The sequence below is a fragment of the Alligator mississippiensis genome, chromosome 1 (assembly GCF_030867095.1).
Source record: "Alligator mississippiensis isolate rAllMis1 chromosome 1, rAllMis1, whole genome shotgun sequence".
NCBI lineage: Eukaryota > Metazoa > Chordata > Crocodylia > Alligatoridae > Alligator > Alligator mississippiensis.
Window position 1 is genome coordinate 6,818,592 of NC_081824.1, and position 20,859 is coordinate 6,839,450.

Below are 20,859 nucleotides of genomic sequence, written 5' to 3' on the forward strand. Positions count from 1 at the left end.
CAGGGTTGCACCCCTGGGGGTGGGATAGTCACATCCTCAGGGCAGGCAGAGGTGTTGGCTTGGTGCCAGAACTGCTCCCTGGGTAGTAGAGTTTAGGGGGTGGAAAGTTTGTCCACACAGAACAGGAAAGTTGGGAAGGAGACACTGCATCCTGGGATGCTGGAGGACTGCAGCTTGGGGGGGGGTCCATCTGTAGAGAGTGGCCACACACCAAAGGAACATGAGTTGGGGAACATGGATCAGAGAGAAACTTGCCCTGGAATGACATCACTTTAAGCTGTCTAACATGTGCTTAAAACTGGTTTCAGGTGTTAATGTGTGGATCATCCAGGGGTTAAGAGTTCCAGGAGCCACCTAAAATTAATATTTAACCAGGCCCTTAGGAACATGATTTTTAGGTGGAATGGAGTTAATGCTGGGTCTAAATGAAGGCAGCACTGGGAGCTTATAGACATGCTCTGGGAGTGGCGGGGGGAGCTGCTTTAATTAGAGCCGCTCTAATGAAAGCGCCTGGGGCGTCACGTGTACCAGTGTCCCCACACTGAAAAATCACGGTGGGGGCGCTTTAGTTAAACGCGCTTTAGTCAAAGGAGCTTTAGTTAAAGTGCCATTTGTCAGTGTGGAGACACGTGGTGCTGGAGTCTGCAGGAGCACGGTAATTACCACACCCCAGCAGACTTGATTAATCGAGTCTGCTCTGACGCACGGTATGCACAGCGCATCGGAGCAGCCTCAGTGCCCACCGTCTAGTATAGATTATGCTGGGAGTCAGGCGTGTGGGTTTTATTGATAACTCTTCCAGTGACCTGCCATTGTGACCTTGTCACTTCACCTCTCTGTGCCTTGGTTCTTTCTCTGACCATTTTTTTTTTTTGCACTGTCTGTTTTTAAAGTCTTTGGAACAGGGTTGACCTCTGACTATATTTTTGTGAAGTGTCACATAGGTAATCGTCACACAAATAACAGTAATGAAATGAGGGACACCTGAGGCGCATGCTTGTGGTTGAGGAACAAGGCAGGTCTGCAATGATGCAGGATCCCTTGCCAGCTGACTAGGGGGTTGAAACGGCTCTCATTCACCAGAAGATAGGCTAGTTTTTTCCGGTCCCCATTAAGGCTTTTAGAATTCCTTTAGTGTTCCTTTGGGCTCAGGCACAAGGTTATGAATGCAAAATAACTCCAGAACAAGCCGACTAAATAAAACCCACCACCTACACTGATGCAACGGCGATCGTAATTTGGATGATAGATTAAACTATGACACAGTTGGCAATTACTATCACTATATATCACATTTATACGGCACTTTTATTTCTTAAAGAACTCGAGTCCTTTTTAAGCTAATATATAAATTATATTTAGGGACCATAACCCAGACTCCCTCCTTCAAGCCAAGTACCCCATTCACTAGGCTAGTCAGGCTCCCTTTTTCCTGCTGTCTCTTTTTCTGGCCTGGTGAATCTTGCATTCCCTTCAGTCCGGTGTCCCAGAAAAGCATGGGTGGAGAGTGCCACCACCCAACCTTGTCTTTAAGTTTTTGTAAGTGGTGGATGAAACTAGAGCCTGGCTCTCCAGCTTTCTGGGCATCTCCTCTAACAATGAGGCTATTTAATGAAAGTTGAGTCTACTCAACTACCATTACCACTACCACTACCACACTACCACTACCAGTGGCCTTTTGAAAGGAAAACACTGGGCCTTGTTCGGTTCTTTCAAAGAATCATTATAGGTATCACTCCTCAAGATTGATTTCTGGGATATGGATGCTGCTGGAGAGGTATCTAAGTTCTGGAGGGGCACAGGACTTCAGGCACACACTTGTGCTTAACATCTCTTATCGGTGAGCTCCAGGCAGCTCCTTGCTGAGTGTGTAGGTATTTGTGAATTGACTCTTTTGAGGCACTTAACTCTCCCCAGAAACTGTCTAAGGACTATGGGTGCCTCTTGCTGGGCTTTGGATTCCAGCTGTGTTCAGTTGCCTCCTAGCTAGGCCTGGCAACCCGTAACCTGCAGGTGCCAAAATCTTTTACTGGATCTGGTCCTAAAACCCAACAGTGAAGGGACATAGCTGGACACCTGGAGTAAAGCAGAACTGGTTTGCGATCGTGAACATGTGGCTGCCAGCGGCAACTTCTTTATTTCTGAACCACTCCCCACAGGTCAGCGCCAGGCAAGGTTGCCCCTTTCCTCCGTCCTTCCCCCCAGTTATGCTACTGTAAAACCTATAAGCTGTTGGCGTCGTTTCTCAAGACAGTGAGCTAAAAGTAACTAAATAGTCAAGAGAGACAAGAAAAAGTAAACAGCAATAAGAAACCAGTAAAAGCCCAGTTCAGGAACAGTCCGCTTCATCTGAAAAATGCACCTTAACAAAAATTTCGACAAACCTTAACCAGAATGCAGTCTCCCCTGTCTTGATCCACCCACATCCAGGCTTTCAGCAAAGAGGTAACGGACCACAAGCTCTACTATATTAAAATGGCAATTGGTATTTTGTACAGGAATTGCTTTCATTGCCTATCATCCTCAGCACTGGTTTACGGCGGGGAGGTGGCTATCTCAGGCAACAGCATTCTTGCTAGTGTATTCCTTCAGAAGCCTTCTTTCTTAATCAACTGTCTGGACAGCACTCGTGCAAAAGCACTCGGTTTTGAAGTTATGGGCTGTTTGCAACTAAACTGTGTCTTTAAAACAACTGAGCATTTGTTTGCTAAACTAAACAAAGAAAAGGTACTCATTTGCACTCTCGCTGAACTCTCTACCGACACTAGACTGAGTCCTAGAATCACAGAAAAGTAGGGCTGGAAAGGATGTGAGAAAGTCATCTAGTCCAACCCCGCCTGCACAAGGGAGAATCGTCCCTGCTGAAAGCATTCAAGACAACTGTTCATCTAATCTGTTCCTAAAACCTTGCGAGGAGGAAGATTTCACAACCTCTCTAGGTACTTCATCCCAATACTTAACCCTCCTCGCAGCGAGCAAGTTCTCCCTAATAGCAAACCTAAATTTCCCTGGGTGCAATTTAAGACTGTTATGTCTTGTCCTGTCCCCTGCAGCCACAGAAAATAGTCTTTCACCATCCTTTTTATAACCACCCTTCACATATTTGAAAACTATGATCAAATCCCCCTTCAGTCTTCTGTCCTCCAGATTAAATAATCCCAGCGCTTCAACCTTTTCTCATAAATCACGTTGCCTAGATCTCTTCAATTTTTGTTGCTCTCTGTTGGATTCTTTTGAATTTGTCCTTGTCTTTCTTGAAGTGCGGGACCTAGTACTGGACATAAACTGGATGTAATACTGGACATAGCACTCCCCAGTGCTGCGGGATGTAAGGGCCTGATTCTTTACTGATTCACATTTTGTGTAATGGTTGATGCTATTCCCGCAGCACCAGAGAAGAGCTCCATGCAGGCACTGCTTTCATTTCACATGGATGTAAATGGCTACCGGCCGGGCAAGGAAATGGAGAACTATGTCTTGAGTTGGGAAATGTCTCCAGAACCCGGTATTACAAGGGTGAAACGGAGTAACGTTTCTCTTTTTCCTGAGCTAAATTGTTGCTCTGTATCTTGTTCCTTGGCACCGAAAGAAATACAGAGTGAAAGCTCCGGAGCCTTGCGCAACGTTGATGGTGAAAGAGGCCTATTTAAATATGTAGCGGCTCATTAATATACTGCTGCGTCCTGAAGAAGCTACTTCAGTGATTCTCAACCTTGAGATACCTTGAGATCTTGTCAAGGGTTGTCAAGGGGTGCCACATCATATTTGCACGCTTAACAGTGCTAATACGGTTCACAAGATAAACCAGAGATTTCAAACAGGAATCCACAGTGTTAAAAACACTCTGCCCTGTTGCAGTCTTTCTGAGTTCTTTGCAACAGAAAAACGGCTCTATTTTTCCCCCCCACGGTCAAAAAACGACTGAACGCTAAGAGCTGGCATTTTCCGAGACATGCCTCAAGTCTAGAGAGAGGTCCTTCCTATCTAACAACCGCTGACCTACCTAGTATCCATACAGCCTCCTTGCACCCCAGAACTTGAAGATCATCAAGACCTCGCAGTCCACATCATAAGCTAACTCCTCTTCCATTACCATTTTTCTCCTTTAATAATCAGCTATTCAGAGTTTTACTTTCCCTTGGCAACTTTTAACCTGTGTAGCTGTAATCATTATAGTGAGTGATGATATCAAGTCAGGGTGACATGGTGCAAATGATTTTTACTAAATAATGATATGATGAGCTGAAGGAAGGAGTTTTATTAGTCTTAACTCAGCAGACATTGATTGGGGAAGGGAAAATGACTGATCGATATATCAGGTTTCTGCAAGGATAAGGCAATACGTGACAGCTACAGAAAACTCTATAAATCACAGAGAAATTTTTATGATCAAAGTAAGAGCTACGAACTGCCCTTTAAAGTTTCACAGAGCCACAATGAAGAGAGTAACAGACCTGAGTCATTTGTCTCTATTATGCTTGGGATCCTTTGAGAATCAAATGATTGAAGAATGATGCCATTACCCTCTTTTATTGGGGAGAAGATACGGATGTTGCATGAGTATTGCTTCCCAATCACAAGAGAGGGTTGGACTTGTGAAAGAAATCCTTGAAGTTGCCAACAAGCCAGTGCAACACCAGCATTTTCTGCTTTATTGCTGTACACGCCAAAGGTCAGCAGGAGCCCATTTGGCCAGTCGGGTTGAGGCATGCCACTTTCTGTAGCCAGGGGTAGCTGCTACAGTACTTCGGATAGCGTCGACTGATCTCTGTGGCTCGGCAATATGAAAGCCTGCAGCTATGGGTTCAGGCTCCTCTCCAGATCTGCAGTTTGTATCTTGGTTTCTTTCTCTAGCTCCGGATGCCCAACTTGTGTCCTGGCTGTTCACCTCCAGGACCTGACACTTGGCTGGTTCTTGGCTCCTGCTTTTTGACTTGCTGCATTGCTTTAGTCCTAATCCTATGCCTGGAGACCTGGGCCTTGCTGCCTTTCAGTTTGACCAGCCTTCTACACAGGCCACTCATTTGTATCTGGGAATGCCACGGAGACACAGTCTACCCGTTGGGAAAGAAGTGGTGGCCGGCTGCAGAGTGTGCAGCTGCAAGGCCATGCCCATCAGGAGAGCCAGCTGCACAGTCAGGGCAGGAGCCCAAGGAGCCAGTACCTAACAAGTTCAACACTGATGGATAACAAATTTAATGGCTTTCTGACACAGTGTCAGCTGTTCTTCCTGTCAATCAGTCCCTTAATTGATGACTTCCTGGATTGGGGCTCCCTGGTCCTTCACAGCCCCCCTATTCGACTGGGTTATTTAATATGAGCAATGTCAATCTTCTTTGCCCCTAATTGTGAACCATTGCTGATGCTGTGAATGTGTTCCTGGATAGCTCTATACTGCAGGGTTATTAGGGTGAGTTAGTTTGTCCTTAGTGCTGCACTGCTGTGGCTAGACTGCTACTGAGGCCTAGCTAGTTGGTTTGGTGACAGCAAGGGGATCTCTGCACTACACAACGGTCTGTAGCATAGACGGACCCTCCAATAACTGTTCTTAATTTGGCCAGATCTTCAGCTGCTATAAGAAAGCACAGTTTCACTGATATTGGTGGAAATATGGGGTTTCTATTACTACCAGTTTCAATTTCAAGAACCTGAAGGTAGATTTGAAAGAGGATGGGGCTAGATTGTTCTCAGTGGGGGCAGATGGCGAAACAAGGAGCAATGGGCTCAAGCTGCAGCAGGGGAAGTTGAGGTTGGATATTAGGAAGAATTTTCTCACTAGGAGGGTGGTGAAGCACTGGGACAGGCTCCCCAGAGAGGTGTTGGACTTTCCATCTTTGGATGTTTTGCAGATGTGGCTAAACACAGTCTTGACTGGGATGATGTAGTTGGGGCTGGTCCTGCTTGGAGCAGGCGTTTGGACTAGATGTGACCTCCTGAGGTCCCTTCAACCCTCATTTTCCATGGTTCTGTGAGTGGAGCTGCTGGCCTTCAGGTTTACATGGTGCTTCTTTGCCTTAGTTATCTAAAGTATAATCAAATCAACAACTCCTACATGCATGTGGACACATACACACACAGAGAAAAGAAATTAGCAGGAAAACTGAAGCACAAATCCAGCTTGGCTCTCAGTAGTGTTTGCTTCTCAGGGGTAGGAGAAAAAAACAACAGGTCCTACTTCAAGAGATGCATCAGATTTTGGTTCCCTGAAGTCAGAAAGAATCCCAGCGATCTTTGTAGCTCTTGGCTGTTGCTTGTCAGAGGTCAGTATTGGAGATTATTTATCCCAGCTGTAATGTGAAACTCCCTCCTATCACATAACACTTGTTTCATGTTCCATGATGTTTCCTGTTCCATTATATCTATCTATCTATCTATCTATCTATCTATCTATCTATCTATCTATCTATCTAAAGACGATAATACCTCATTTTGTTAGATAAAATTAGTTTGCACCTTTGCAAGAATTCTTTCTATTAAAATAATTTTAAAATAAGGTTGTCAACTCAGACAGGACCTTGATGGAAAGAACATTGCTAGGCCTCAGCAACTTGAATTGATCAATCTAGGTCAAATATTTCTTTCTCTGGCTTGTATTTGTGTGCACAACTATAATGCATCATTCTGCATAATGTGTAATTATATGCAGTATTTTATTCCAAGTGCAGGACTTGGCCCTTGTCCTTTTTGAATTTCATCAAGGTCTGATTGTTTGCAGACCAGTTCTCCAGTCTATCCAGGTCATTCTGGATTCTAGCCCTGCCTTCCACAATGTCTGTAGTACTTCAGAGAAGGACCGGGGGGGGGGGGGGGGGGTTACTACAGACCATAAGCTGAATATGAGCCAACAGCGTGCTCTTGTTGCAAAAAAAAAAAAAAAAAAAAAAGCCAACAGCATCTGGGGTTGTAGTAACAGGGGTGTTGCCTGAAAATCAGGGGAAGAGACTCTTCTACTCTATTTGGCACCGGCGAGACTTCAGCTGGAGTCCTGAGCCCCACACTTCAAGAAGGCAAGAGCAGGTTAGACTGACAGTTCACTGGGATGATTCTGCTTTGAGCAGGGGGTGGTCTAGATGACCTCATGAGGTCCCTTCTTGCCCTAATTTCCTATAGTACTATGAACACTTTTTGATGTAGTTCTTTCCTTCCCTTAACAAAACAGCCATGCAGGGACCTTTATATGCCTCTTGGACCTCTTGGTTTTATTTTTAGGCCTTGATCTCTCTGTCTAGATCCAGACTTCTTTGCTTCTCTTTCATCACCATCAGCAGCAGGTTTTACATTCCTATTTAAACATCAGTCAGAAAGGCTTTTCAGTCCTTGCGTTGTTTCTACACACCCTCTGCAGGAGAGCATGTCTCCTTCCCTAGACTGCGTTCTGATGGTACTGCAACTAGCCCTGGTTCTCAATTCTTGTTCTTGGCCTTGATCACATCTTCACAGAGAAATTATGTTTGAATACTTCCCCTCTCATTCACAATCTTACAGCCTCTTTGTGACAACTATAACAATTACTTGCATAGGAAAAGTCTGACTTGCATCTTAATGCAAAAAGACCCATTGCATACAAGAAGGAAGAACGGTACTATGTGACGTTTTCTCTGCAGGCCACCAGGAGCTGCTCCCTGAATTGCCATTTGTCCACAGCTATGGTTTGAGGTGATGAGAACATCTAGAGGACACATGCATATATAAGACAGTGAGGATTTGATTTATCTATGTACCTATTCATGGGTGACTGGTGCCTCCCGAGTCTGGGGGGGGGCACCAGATCACCTACATGGGGCGGGGGGAGGGGGTCCTCCATGGCCGATCACAGAGTGTGGGATGTCCCCCAGTGGCCGATCATCGAGCACAGAACCACCAGTAACAAAACCCAAAGTGCACGTCTGCTGGCTCTTCCAGTTTCACAACTAGCGCTTCCAGGGGTGCACGGCCAATCTCAGAGGGTGTGCGTGCACTGGCATGCACCCCCTACACGTCGCCAACATACCTATTGATAACAAATCCTACTAGGGAACCAATAACCAAAAGTTTCCTGTCAAGTGTCAGGATTCATAGCCAGATGAGTCAAGGATCATGGTCGATACTCCGTGTAACCCTGTTATACATGTCCTGAGTTTCCCAGCAATATTTTTGTGTGCTGTAAGGTACCCTGGATGAATCACCTGCAATTGTTTCTTTTAGCAGGCTGATAGTCAGCTGTGTCTTATTCTAGTTTTCTAAGGAATAGAGCCCACAGGCATACATCTGGTTTCCTGGTGTTGATTTTGGTGGAATGACCTGGCAGCTAGGCAGAGGCAGAGTGGTTGCTGTCGCCAGGCTGGAGAGGCATTTGCAGCAGGTGGTCTGTGTCCGGGGAACCACAGAAGGATGGTGGATTCCCAAGCCTTTCTTTAAAGCGAGGCACTGAAGCTTGAGGGGGAGCTCATAAATACTGTCTTGTTCCAATTATAAGTAGACCTTTTTTCCGCTCCAAATACACCCAGATGTTACGTACAGGGTCAACCTGTAATCTGAACAGTATGGTACCATTGTACAGAGCAGATGATACTGCACTGCACTCTTAGGAGCCATCCAGTGTGGTTACTAAAGGTGCCATACCAGGTCATCTGCTCAGGTATGGCAGCAGTGGGCTTACTTTGCGTGGTGAATGACCGCACTGGGTGGCCCAGATCACCCCCACTTGACATTTTCCCTGGATCTTCTTGGTCTGTGATGAATGAATCCTTCATCATGAAGCCAGGATCTCAGAAGCCCTAAAATGTTGGTGTCAGGTTAAGGTGTCCAGACCCCTGGTTGCTCTGCAGGGGCTGGGAAGCATTGGGTCCCAACTCTGGAGCTGTCCATATGACAGGTCACCACTGGAGCCATAGAGCCAGCACCCAGTCTATGAGGTGGATGGGCAGGAAACCATGCAGAGTCGGATACACTTCAGAAGTGCTGATACATGCACATAGCAATAGTGCAAATACAGCCACCCACTTCTCCTTCCCCACATCCCTCAAATCAGTAAGATTTGGATTTTGAGCCCCTAATACCAGAACCAGGACTGCTTGGATCCAGAGTTTTCATTCTTCAGGTCAGATGAAATTTCAGTCTGGAACTTGCAGTTCAAGTCTGGCCCTTTAAATACAGCCTGTCTTTGTTTAAGCCTTTAAACAGTTTTCTGGTCAACAAAAAAATGTTTGTCTGGCTATCTGCCGACATGTAATTTTAGGCTGATGACTATAATGAGCATTTTCTTTAAATTTTATTTTTCATGCATTTAGCCCTGTGTTTCTTTTCCTTCATTGCAGTCTGGGACAGAAGTTTCATAAACCAGTTTGACCTAAATCAGTTAAGTCAGATACTAAGTTCAACCAGGTTTATCTTAAACCAGTTTCAGCCATTTTGAAACTGGTTTATGTGCACTGAACTTCTATTCTGTTACAGGTTTAACCCAGTTTCTGATCACTTATACTGGTTTATGTATGACTTCTGTCCTTAGCCTATTTAAATCTACTGTGTGATTTAGTGAGGGCAATAGTGGTTCCAGGGCTACAGCTATGGTTATCCATTTATATTTGGGCAAAAATCTGGTTTTCCTAACACTGAACCTGCAAATGTGGGATTCCTTATAATCAGAACAATACAGTACACAGCGACGGGTTTTTTCTTCCTTCTTTTCCCCTTGTTGCATTATTCTGTTTTACCAACAAATTCAATAAGCTCCAATCTGCCATGATTTGTTTTGGACCAAGGCTTCCCCCTGACATACTGCTACATTTTAGAAATGAACTGATTTCCTTACAGCTTAGTTGACACAAATTGGGTCAGGGAGGTCTGCGCTCTGATTCCAGCTACGTGTTATGCAGCACAGCAAAGTTTTATGACTTCCAGCCCTTGCCCGAATGGGGTAGAGGGTGCTCGTTGAGACCCTGCAGGCAAGGCAGGTGTTTTAAAGTCTATGGCAGATTAGCCACTCCTTGATTAACAGCTGAGACAGAACTTCTGAGTGATCCTGTTCATTAAGGCAGACGAGAAGCTTGGGTTGCCTGTGGCTGGCCCAGGTCTGCTTTTGTTTGCAAAAGTCTCAGACAAAGGGGTTTGGGATGGTATCTCGAAGGGGCTGTTCTCAAAGTCCCTCCACCCCCTTCCCGGGGTGTCAAGGGGCTTCTTACTGAAGGAGCCAGAGAGACAAGTTATTTAGTGCTGGGAATGAGCATGATTGTATATCTTTCTCGAAGGGGTGGAGGCCAAGATTACAGGTCCAATCCTGTATGGGACACAAGACCTTTCCTACTTCATCAGGTTGGACTAGATGATCTCTTGAGGTCCCTTCCAGCCCTACTTCTGTATGATTTCTATGTTGGTGCCGAGAGATCTTCATGTGCTCCAGGGACCGGTTAAATATGCCTGAGGAATGTGGGGTGATGTGTTTTAATTTCCCCAGAAGATGTTGTGCCTTGTTTTTATCTGTGTTGTAGTTGCTCCTTAGAATACCTTAGGTCTTGTCTTCTCTCTCTCATCCTATCTCTTATCTACCCCATTATGGGTGGTAGAAGGGGCATTTCTTTCTTCCTACATTTAATTATCTTTCATTGAAAAGTGGTTTTCTGCCATGTACAGACCTTGGGCCTGTCTGACTTTGTTCCTACCACTGCAACTTTATAATAACTGAATAGTCTTTAGTGAAATTAGAGTCAGATTCTGGCCCATTGTCATAACAAAACCCCGTTTTTTGGGCTGTAAGAGGTGAGAAATATTGCTTTGCTAGAATCAATGGCAATAGTATTGAAAGACTAAAATAAGAACTGCTTTTGAGTTACCTAGTACAAGGCTTCTTCCAACAGAGTTCACATTTCTATTAATTGTCCGTATTTTTAACTCCTATCTGAAGCCTTACAATATATGATATCATATTATATTAAATGAAAAATGTACAGTACCATAAAAGACAAAGTATTTAAACTGCCCTTCCAGAAAGGAAGCGGGGTTAAGCGCAGATGCCATTGTGGACTTTTTCTTTTTTAAAGCTGATATTAGATTTTATTTTAGTGTGCGTGTGTGTCTGCATGTGTGTGTGCACGTGTGGCTATACACATGCGTGTGTTCTACCTAAAGCCTGCGTTGGTTTAATAAATGTACATATATTTATGTGTATGTACATGCATGCACCCACACAGACACGCACATGACCAACCACCCACACGTGCACACAGACCTGCATGCATGCAGCCACACAGACACATGTACACATGCACCCGCACAGACACACAGACATACGTACACATGTACCCGCACAGGCACACAGACACATGTACACATGCACCTCCACAGACACACAGACACATGTGCACATGCACCCGCACAGACACATGGACATCCACGCCTACACAGACATCCGCACATGCACCCATGCAGACACGCACGCCCACGCAGGTGCACACCCACCCACCCAAATAAACACTTTTAAGCCAAGCCAGGATTATTAAGATCAGTCCTCCTACAGCAGTTGTTTAGTAAACTGAATTTCTTGCCTCGTTTGTTACTCATTGGATTAGCGAATTTCAACAAGTAATAGTTGCCTGAGGGCTTAAAAAATATCAGCGCTTCACTCTGACAACAGAGGTTGCACATCTAAAATATATTAAAAATAATGACAGCAGCAGCAACACTTGATAGATGTATGTTTAGCTACACAAAATCGATATTCATAGATTTCATAGATTTCATAGACATTAGGGCTGGAAGGGACCTCAGAAGATCATCGAGTCCAGCCCCCCGCCCAAAGGGCAGGACGTCAGCTGGGGTCATAGGATCCCAGCAAGATAAGCATCCAGTTTCATCTTGAAGGTGTTCAATGAAGGCGCTTGAACAACCTCCGGTGGCAGGCTGTTCCAGACCTTGGGGGCTCGGACAGTAAAGAAATTCTTCCTTATGTCCAGCCTGAAACGGTCTTGTAGTAGTTTGTGACCATTCGACCTCGTCATCCCTTGGGGCGCTCTGGTGAACAAACGTTCCCCCAGATACTGGTGGTCACCCCTGATAAACTTGTAGGTGGCCATCAGATCACCCCTGAGCCTGCGCTTTTCCAGGCTAAAGAGCCCCAGGGCTCTCAGCCTGTCATCGTAGGGTCTGCTTCCCTGACCTCTGATCATGCGCGTGGCTCTTCTCTGGACTCTCTCAAGCTTCTCCACATCCTTTTTGAATTGTGGAGCCCAAAACTGGACGCAGTACTCCAGCTGCGGCCTCACTAAGGCCGAGTACAGGGGGAGAATGACATCCCGGGATTTGCTTGAGAAGCATCTATGGATGCAAGCCAGTGTTTTGGTCGCTTTACTAGCCGCAGCATCGCACTGCAGGCTCATGTTCATCTTGTGGTCAATGATGACCCCCAAGTCTCTTTCTTCCTTAGTGCTAACCAACATAGCACTGCCGAGCGGGTTTTTTTTCCCAAGGTGGAGAACCTTGCATTTATCGGCGTTGAACACCATCAGATTCTCGTCCGCCCACTCGCTGAGCCTGTCCAGGTCAGCCTGGATCACCTGCCTGTCTTCTGGTGTGGATGCTTTGCCCCAAAGTTTGGTGTCATTGGCGAACTTGGCCAGTCCGCTTCTGACTCCAGTGTCCACATCATTAATGAAGATGTTGAACATTATGGGTCCAAGGACAGAGCCCTGGGGGACCCCACTGGTCACAGGACACCACGATGAGTGACTTCCATCAATTACTACCCTCTGGGTCCGACCCTGGAGCCAATTTTCCAGGCAGTGGATCGTGGGGGACCCAAGGCGACAATTGGCCAGTTTCTCCAAGAGACGATCATGGGATACCAGATCGAAGGCTTTTTTGAAGTCAAGATATATGACATCAATCTCTTCTCCCTTGTCCAGGTGATAGGTCACCTGGTCGTAGAAGGAAATGAGATTGGTCAAGCAAGACCTACCTGCAACAAACCCGTGCTGGCTATCCCTTAAGATGTTGGCGTCGGCCAGTCCATTAAGGATGGCCTCCTTAATAAACTTTTCTAAGATCTTCCCCGGGATAGAAGTCAGGCTGATGGGCCTATAGTTAGCCGGATCCACTTTCCTCCCTTTCTTGAAGATAGGCACCATGTTGGCCTTCTTCCAGTCTTCGGGCACTACACCAGAGCGCCAAGAGTTTTCAAAGATCCGCGCTAGAGGCTGGGCTATGATGCTCGCCAGCTCCTTGAGTACCCTGGGGTGAAGATTGTCAGGGCCGGCTGACTTGAAGGTATCCAGCTTCTCAAGGTGTTCCTTCACAAAGTCAGCATTAATGGAGGGCAGGGGATCACCCTCACCCGGACTTCCCGGCCCTGTAGCGGGCACGGGCGTCCCATGGGGCTGATGAAAGACCGATGCAAAGTACCTATTTAATAGGTTGGCTTTTTCCTGGGCGTCAGTTGTCAGTTGCCCCATCTGGTTCAGCAGGGGTCCAACGTTGCCCCTGCTTTTCCTCCGGCTCCCTACATATCTGAAAAAGGACTTTTTATTGTCCTTGATGCTCAAAGGTAGCTGGAGTTCAGTTGCAGCCTTGGCTTTCCTGGTCTGCTCCCTACAGGACCGGACCAGTGCAGAATAATCCTCCTTGGAGGGGACTCCCATCCTCCATCCTTTGTAGGCCTTTCTTTTTAGTCTCAGGAGGTCTGCTAGGTCCCTGGAGAGCCAGGGGGGCTGCTGTGCCCTCTTGCTGCCTTTCCTCTGAGATGGAATAGACTTAGTTTGTGCATTGAGGATCGCTCCCTTGAGGAGCAACCACTCTTCTTGAACTCCCCTCTCCCTGCGGTCACAGTCCCTTAGGGCCTCACTGACAAGCCTCCTGAGCTTGTCAAAGTCGGCTTTCCTGAAGTCAAGGACTTGCGTGTTGCTGACTGACTTGCCAGCTTTTCGGCGGATGGTGAAGGTGATCAGCTCATGGTCGCTGTCACCCAGCTTCCCATCGATCACTAGGTCGCCGACTAGGTCCTCCCCAGTAGCCAGCACCAGGTCGAGCAGCGCTTTGCCTCTCGTTGGCCCATAGACTTCTTGAGTCAGGTAGAGGTCATCCACACACGAGAGGAAGCTCTGTGACCACTCAGATTTTGCTGAGCGATCCTCCCACGAGATGTCTGGGTAATTGAAGTCACCCATGACAACCATGGTCCTGGAGCAAGCTGCCTCAGCCAGTTCCTGGGCAAACTCCTGGTCTAGCTCAGGACTTTGGGTGGGAGGTCTGTAATAGACTCCCACCATTGTGTCCCCTGTGCCGTGTTCCCCATGGATTTTAACCCAGAGGGTCTCCAGCCGTCCACCCTGGTCGCCAATATCGGCTTGCAGGGACGCGTAGCTTTCCTTAACATAGAGAGCTACACCCCCGCCCCTTTTCTCTACACCATCCCTCCTGTACAGGGTATAGCCATCTATCCCCGTGGTCCGGTCATGGGTGGAGTCCCACCAGGTCTCCGTGATCCCTATGACATCGTAATTGTTTGCACTGAGCAGGAGGATGAGCTCCTCCTGCTTATTTCCCAAGCTCCTGGCATTTGTGTACAGGCAGGCAAGTGCCCCCTGGGGGGCTCTTTCCCTGCCCACAGATTTTACCAGGGCTGGGGCAGGGGTGGGCTCCCTTGAGTGCCGTGATCCGCTGGCTTTGCAAGGATTGTTCAGCGGGCCAGCAGTGGCGGTAGTCCCCCCGTCCCCCAGCGGGCTTAGTTTAAAGCCCGGTGGAGCAGGTCAGCCAGTCTGGCTGAGAAGAGCCTCCTCCCTAGGGGAGAGAGGTGGAGACCATCTCTTCCCAGCAGCTCGCTGCCTCTCTCGCCAAAGAGCGGGCTGTGGTCATGAAAGCCAAAGCCTTCCTGACGACACCAGCACCGCAGTCTTTGGTTCATACCTTAGCATCATGTGGTGCAAGTAGCACAGTTAGATAATTCATTAGTTTGCCACCTCTGGAGACTTTTGGTAAAAATCTATTTTCTTTTTTACTTGTAATTTAAATAAAGAAGATCGTTTTAGCCCAGATCTCAACAGGTAACTGGTCATATTGCAAAGCTTCTGGCTAGCCATAGTAATATTTCCTGTTCAGGAGGGGCCCCTGCCTAAGCCAGCATGTAGTGTAATAGGACAAGTTGAGTTCAGAGATGTCAAGGCTAGAAGAGACCGTTATGATCACCAGAACTTAAATCCTGCATTGCTCTCACCCCATAGCTTATAGTTCAGTGTTTGGAGTATCAAATCTTCTGTAGGCTGAATCCAGGCAAGGGCTGAAAATCTACACCCAGGATTGGCCACGAGACATTATTCTGTAGTAGTAGGCAACCGCTGATCCTTCTGGATCATGATGAGAGGTCGCCAGGACCATCAATGCATATGTCTAGGCAGGAATATAGAGGACTGGAGGCTGCCCAGACTTTTCTTCCCTCTTTAGGCCATCGAAACACAATCCAAATGCCAGTCCGAGTCTGGACATCTGGTGCCTTGGTGGCTGCAGTTATATGCATGTCTGGCAGTTGAACCCGGGTCTCCCACATGGAAGCAAGGATTCTACTACTGAGCCGCATCAGTGGGTACTTAATCCTGTATGCCATCATGATCAATGTCTGTGTATTGCAAAGACGCTCTCGCAGGAGATGTCTGGATGCTCATTTTGCTGGGGTCATATGACCCCGGCAGTTTTTCCTGCCCAAGCACGGGGGGGAGCTGGACCTAATGATCTCGAGAGGTCCCTTCCAGCCCCTAACATCTATGGATCAATTCATATGAGATGCCCTTTTCCAACCTGCTCTGAAAGAAAGTCTAAGTTAGTTGTAGGAGCTCCACCTATCCTGGATTGTTCATTCCCAAAAGAAACTTTCTGTGAAACACAAATTCAGCCATGCTTTCTCTTTGGGTTCCTTGCAAGGAACGCTCAACCCACTTCCTACTTCCCTGGTTTCCAAAGAGTTACTCCCACCCCTAGTGCATCCAGGTGGGGTAGTGAGCCAGCTGCAGCCAGAACTCAGCAGTAGACACTTCTTTTTTAAACTAGGAACCTCATCATTTGATAAATAAGGAGAAGTTGCCAGCACTTTTCAATGCACTGGGAAACTTTTCCTTCAGCCAGATTTAATTCTGCATTACAGGGAAATGTTTGGACACTGCCTAACAGCAAGAGATTTTTAAATGTTTGCATGGTGAAAAGAAGTATTTTAGGGATATCTTGCTTACTGTGAAATGAACCATAGGGCGCATACGCACCTAAAATATCAAGTTGGAGATCTATTAAGGCTTTATTTCTGTATTTGACTGCCATGCAATTCACCCAAATATAAAATGTTCACATTTCATTTGTGTGTCATTTAAATGGAGAGATCAGAGAGGAATCATTCCACGTCTACTTAACACAAAGGAGGTATGAACTTGCTAAAAATAATCAACTGTGTAGATACATATGAGACTGTTGGCTTATGCAGAGCTGGCTCTTCCAGATGTACAGAGTCTGCTCCAAAAATCAGGGCTATTGACTAATCACACTACAATCAAACCCGATATGAAGTATGATCTTAATAGCCCAGTGTGTTTTTTCTCTCCCCAGGAATGCGGCAGGGTAATGACTTTGGCACACAGTATCGCTCGGCCATCTACACCTTCTCTCAGGAACAGATGGAAGCTGCTCTGAGATCTAAAGAGGATTATCAAAAGGTAAAATTGGATAGGACATGAATTACTGTATGCATGATCAGAGCTGAAAGGAAGTTGGCATGATGCACAGCAAGTCAGTTTGTTCTCTGTGTTTTCTGTCTACTGCTACTGTTGCTGACCCTTTCATCATCCGTCTTAGGTTGCATTTATTTTAAATTGCTGTAACCAGGTTTGTAAAACTGAAGACTGTGCTGAGAAAAAGTTATTCCAATCCCAGGACCGTGAAGCTCCTGGGATCGTAAAGCTAGTCCAATCTCTGCTTTGCAGTTGAAGTCTTCTTATAATGGGTCAAACCAGAATCTCGGATGCGAACCTTCATGAACTTTGGGCATGAGAGGAAGTGCACACTCCAGACTCATCTCTGTTTTTTGACCTGTAAAATGTCTCTGTCTGGTCCACAACTGGCAGTGAGTTGAGGGAGACATGCAGTCCATCCAGTGACTTGGGGACACCGTCTACATTGACTGCAGGCAGGACAGGAGGCCCTCTTTTGTGTCAGAGGTAGACGGCCTTTTCAGCACTGTTTGTTAACTGGACCAGTTGAAGTCTTACAAAAGGGTTCTGTTTCTTTTCTGCCACAAGAGATATACTACAGGGACTCAGGTTATGTAAAGGCAGCAGAAACAGTGTCTGCTAAGAGATTACTTTGCAAAATAAGATACTTTGATAATGTCTGTGTAACGGGGTAAGTGCAATCCTATTTTTTAGGGTTTTTATTACCCTGTGTAACGGGGTAAATGCAATCTTTAAGCAATCCTATTTTTTTTAAATGCAAGGATATATGCTTGCATTTGGTGGCAAAATCTCTCTAGTTTGCTGGGATTGTTCATTCTCCTGGAGGCACGCTTTCTGGAACAAACAAGCACGTGACAAACTTGTGAGAAAGTTTTGAAATCTCTCTTTGTTATCAGGTTATCAGAACACAAAGGGTCTTAACAGCCTTGTCACTGCTCATTTGAAGGGATGACAGTTTTCCAAGATCAAGAAAATCTGTGTGAAAATGTTATTCCCTGAGTGAAGTTCATTTTGCGGAGCTGACCTGACCAGCAATATGAATGCTAGCTTCAGGTTCCAGGTGCACCGAGCGATGCTAGAGGGCTTCATTCTTGAATCATGGCAATATTCTGCTTTTCTTCCTCTCACTTTCCTTTATCCCATACAGTTTGTTGCTAGCTTTTTCTTACTGTTAGAGCATGTGCTGCATTATGCAACATCTCTGGCTAGGTAATCTAGCTTCTAATGATGGTAGGAACAGAAAAATGGCTACCAGATCTAGCCGGTTCAGTACTCTATTTTGGACAGCGACCAGTACCAGATGCTGCAGACACGAATGTGAAAATCCCTTTAATAGATCATTAGGAAAAGCATATTTGACTTCAGTGCTATTTTGCAGATTAGCTTGCAAGAGAATAGCGCTTCAAATAAACAGAGCACTTACTTCAGCATAATTGTACTGAAGAGACCCTAGCTATGATGAAGTTGGATGCTGATAGGTAAGCCTGAATTCGGCTCGCCCACCAAAGGATCTGGCAATGTTAAGGAATAAAAAATAGACAGACCAGAAATACATGACAGTTCAGATGTGAAGGTGAAGATCAGTGATTCCCATTTGAGGTGATGCACAATATTGGCACTGTTAGGTGTGCAAACACCTACACGTGATTCACAAGATAAACCCAGAGGTTGCAAATAGGAATCCAACGTGTCAAAAACATTCTGACCTGTTCTGGCCTTTCTGAGTTCTTCACAACAGAAATGCTCTATTATTTTTCCATTGCCAAGAAAGGTCTGAGCTGGCCTTTTGCTGCAGGGGCTTTGAATTGAATAAGGTTGAGAACCATTGGTGTAGGCGCTGAGCTGTCTGTATCAGGTCTGATTTCTGTAACCACACATGCAAACTTTTCGTGCACAAAAATGTGCACGCAGTCATGTGGCTACTTTGCATATGAAATTGTCCAAGGGTGACTAGCAATTCGAATACGCAAGTAAGCAATTTGTAAATGGTGACTAGCAACATGACCTCATGTGCATCCAGCCGTAAATCTCAGTCCTTTCGGCGTTTATCTGTCTGTGATTATCTGTGTTGATCTGTGATTTGGGAAGGTTCCTTCTTCATAATTTACTTAACAGAATGTCATATGCTCATTGCTTTATTGTGGGCCCATTCCACTCCCAAATTGTCACCGCTTTGGAAAAGTACACTGAGAGCTGTAACCCACAATGCAGTAAGATACAGCTAACGTTAGCAAAAGAGAGCAGAAAACAGCTGACCCTATTTTGTCATTAGTGATACCAACTGGACATGAAAATCCAAATGCTTATATGCTAGAGGCACTGCCTGTCATTTGTACTGCACAATTTTCTAATGGAGGATTATAGTCTACCTATTTTGAAGTTGCATCATTTGGAAATTGTATATCATTGATTAATTTATATAATTAGCCAGGAACAAAAAGATGATATCATGCATAGGTTGTTATTTTTTTGGTTCTGCACTAGATAGGAGACTTAAAAACCATATGACTAAATACCATATTGATGCTCAATATGAATTGTAGTTACAGAAGGAAATGTCATCTACAGTAGCACGGTAGTTGTAGCAAAACTCTGCGTTGAGAGAGAGAAAGGACCTAAGCAAATATTTTTCAAGGACCTTTTAACTGATTTGTATTGCACTTTCAGGCAAACACATATAATGAAGTTCCTTATTACGGTATCCATAACACATCTTAAACAGGGCTTGAGGCTGCTCTTACGCATCTCAGATGATGCATCTCTATGTATCTTGCGCAGGGCGGTAAACTACGTGTATATCACAATACTCCGTTGCTGCAAGATGATAACTACTGATTTATACCACGTCCTGGAGGGTAGAAACGAGTGCTTTAAGTAGTAACAGAAGTCTATGTATCAGTGAGACTACTGGTTTCCTGGCAATGTAACTGAATAAAAAAGCAAAGGTGGCTTATTCATTAGTATCCTAATAACCAGCCAGAGTGCTTGGATTTAGTTAACTTAAAAAAAAAGCCAAGGACTTTGAAAAGAATATTGGATTTCTATGGGGAGGGAGGAAGGTATACTTGGGGAGCATCCTGCTTGGAGCAGGGGGGTGGACTAGATGACCTTGTGAGGTCCCTTCCAACTCTCATTTTCTATGATTTCATGATTCTTGGGTGTTTTTCAGGGGACCACTGCCATTTTGTTACATTAAGGGAAAACAATTTGCTTCTATTGGGGATTAAATCCTCCTGCTTCAGGACCTAAGGCATGCGATAAACTCATGGGGGATAGAAAGAAACTTCCTCCATGGTGAAGACATGGTCAAAACAGTTTTGACCATGGTGCTGGTATCTTACATCTTCCTCGTTGTCCAACGTTTTTGGATGTGGGGCCAGATCACGAACTTTTTATCACCCAGTGGGCCGGCGAGCCATATTCAAAGACCTCATAGGGAGTGGTATCACATCAGGAAGTGATGTCACGTGACCTTTGACACCAATGAAGTTGCAGGAAGTGACAATGAAATGGGTCTAACCAGTTCAAAACTCTCCCTCTAAACGACTCATTTCCTGGATCTCAGCAAGTAAGCTGGAGTTCTCAGACAATTATGCAAGCGTCACAGAGCCATTAATGGCCCAGCCCATCAGTCCAGTTGCCCCGTGCTTTAGAGTCCCAGTGAAGACATTAGCATTATTTCTGGCTGTGCAATGTCTGAGCATCCCCAGTGGAGGGAAGGCATCCCACTACAATTCATTCATTGTACCCAACAACATATATCAGATCCTTCCAGGGAAACATCTATTTCACTCCCCCACCTTTCCTGCCAGAAACTCTTCTCCCCTTTGCCACACACCTCCAAGGTCAAGGAGGGGCTGCGGTTTTCCTTTAGCTAAAGTTTCGGGGCCACACCTGACACCACGCAAATGCCTGGGCATTCCAGCGCAGGGAGGCAAGGAGCCGCTGGGGCCGGCGCAGAAGGGAAGTGCGGCCGCACATGTGGAGCGTGGAGTCCATGCAAGGGCCTGCAGAGCCACTCAGGCCCCTCACCTGTAAACGGCGCAGGATTTGGCCCGAGGGCCGGGCACAGAGCTGTGAGAAACCTCGCCGGGGCAGGCCCCGACCCACTGGGGGATCCCAGAGCCCAGCAGGGGCAGCGCAGTGGGAGACGTGATGAGGACCGCGGAAGGGCGGCTTCAGCTGC

At 46.0% G+C, this 20,859-nt stretch overlaps 1 protein-coding gene across 4 annotated transcripts in view; it reads left to right on the forward strand.

Moving 5' to 3' along the window:
- The window catches only part of MSRA (methionine sulfoxide reductase A), a 461,625-nt gene that overhangs the window by 315,784 nt on the left and 124,982 nt on the right, over nucleotides 1-20,859 (forward strand). For all 4 annotated transcript variants that reach the window (XM_059728466.1, XM_059728454.1, XM_059728467.1 and 1 more), the window contains one exon: nucleotides 16,552-16,658. In XM_059728466.1, the coding sequence (XP_059584449.1) occupies nucleotides 16,552-16,658 (107 nt within the window). The remainder of the gene's footprint in view (nucleotides 1-16,551; nucleotides 16,659-20,859) is intronic.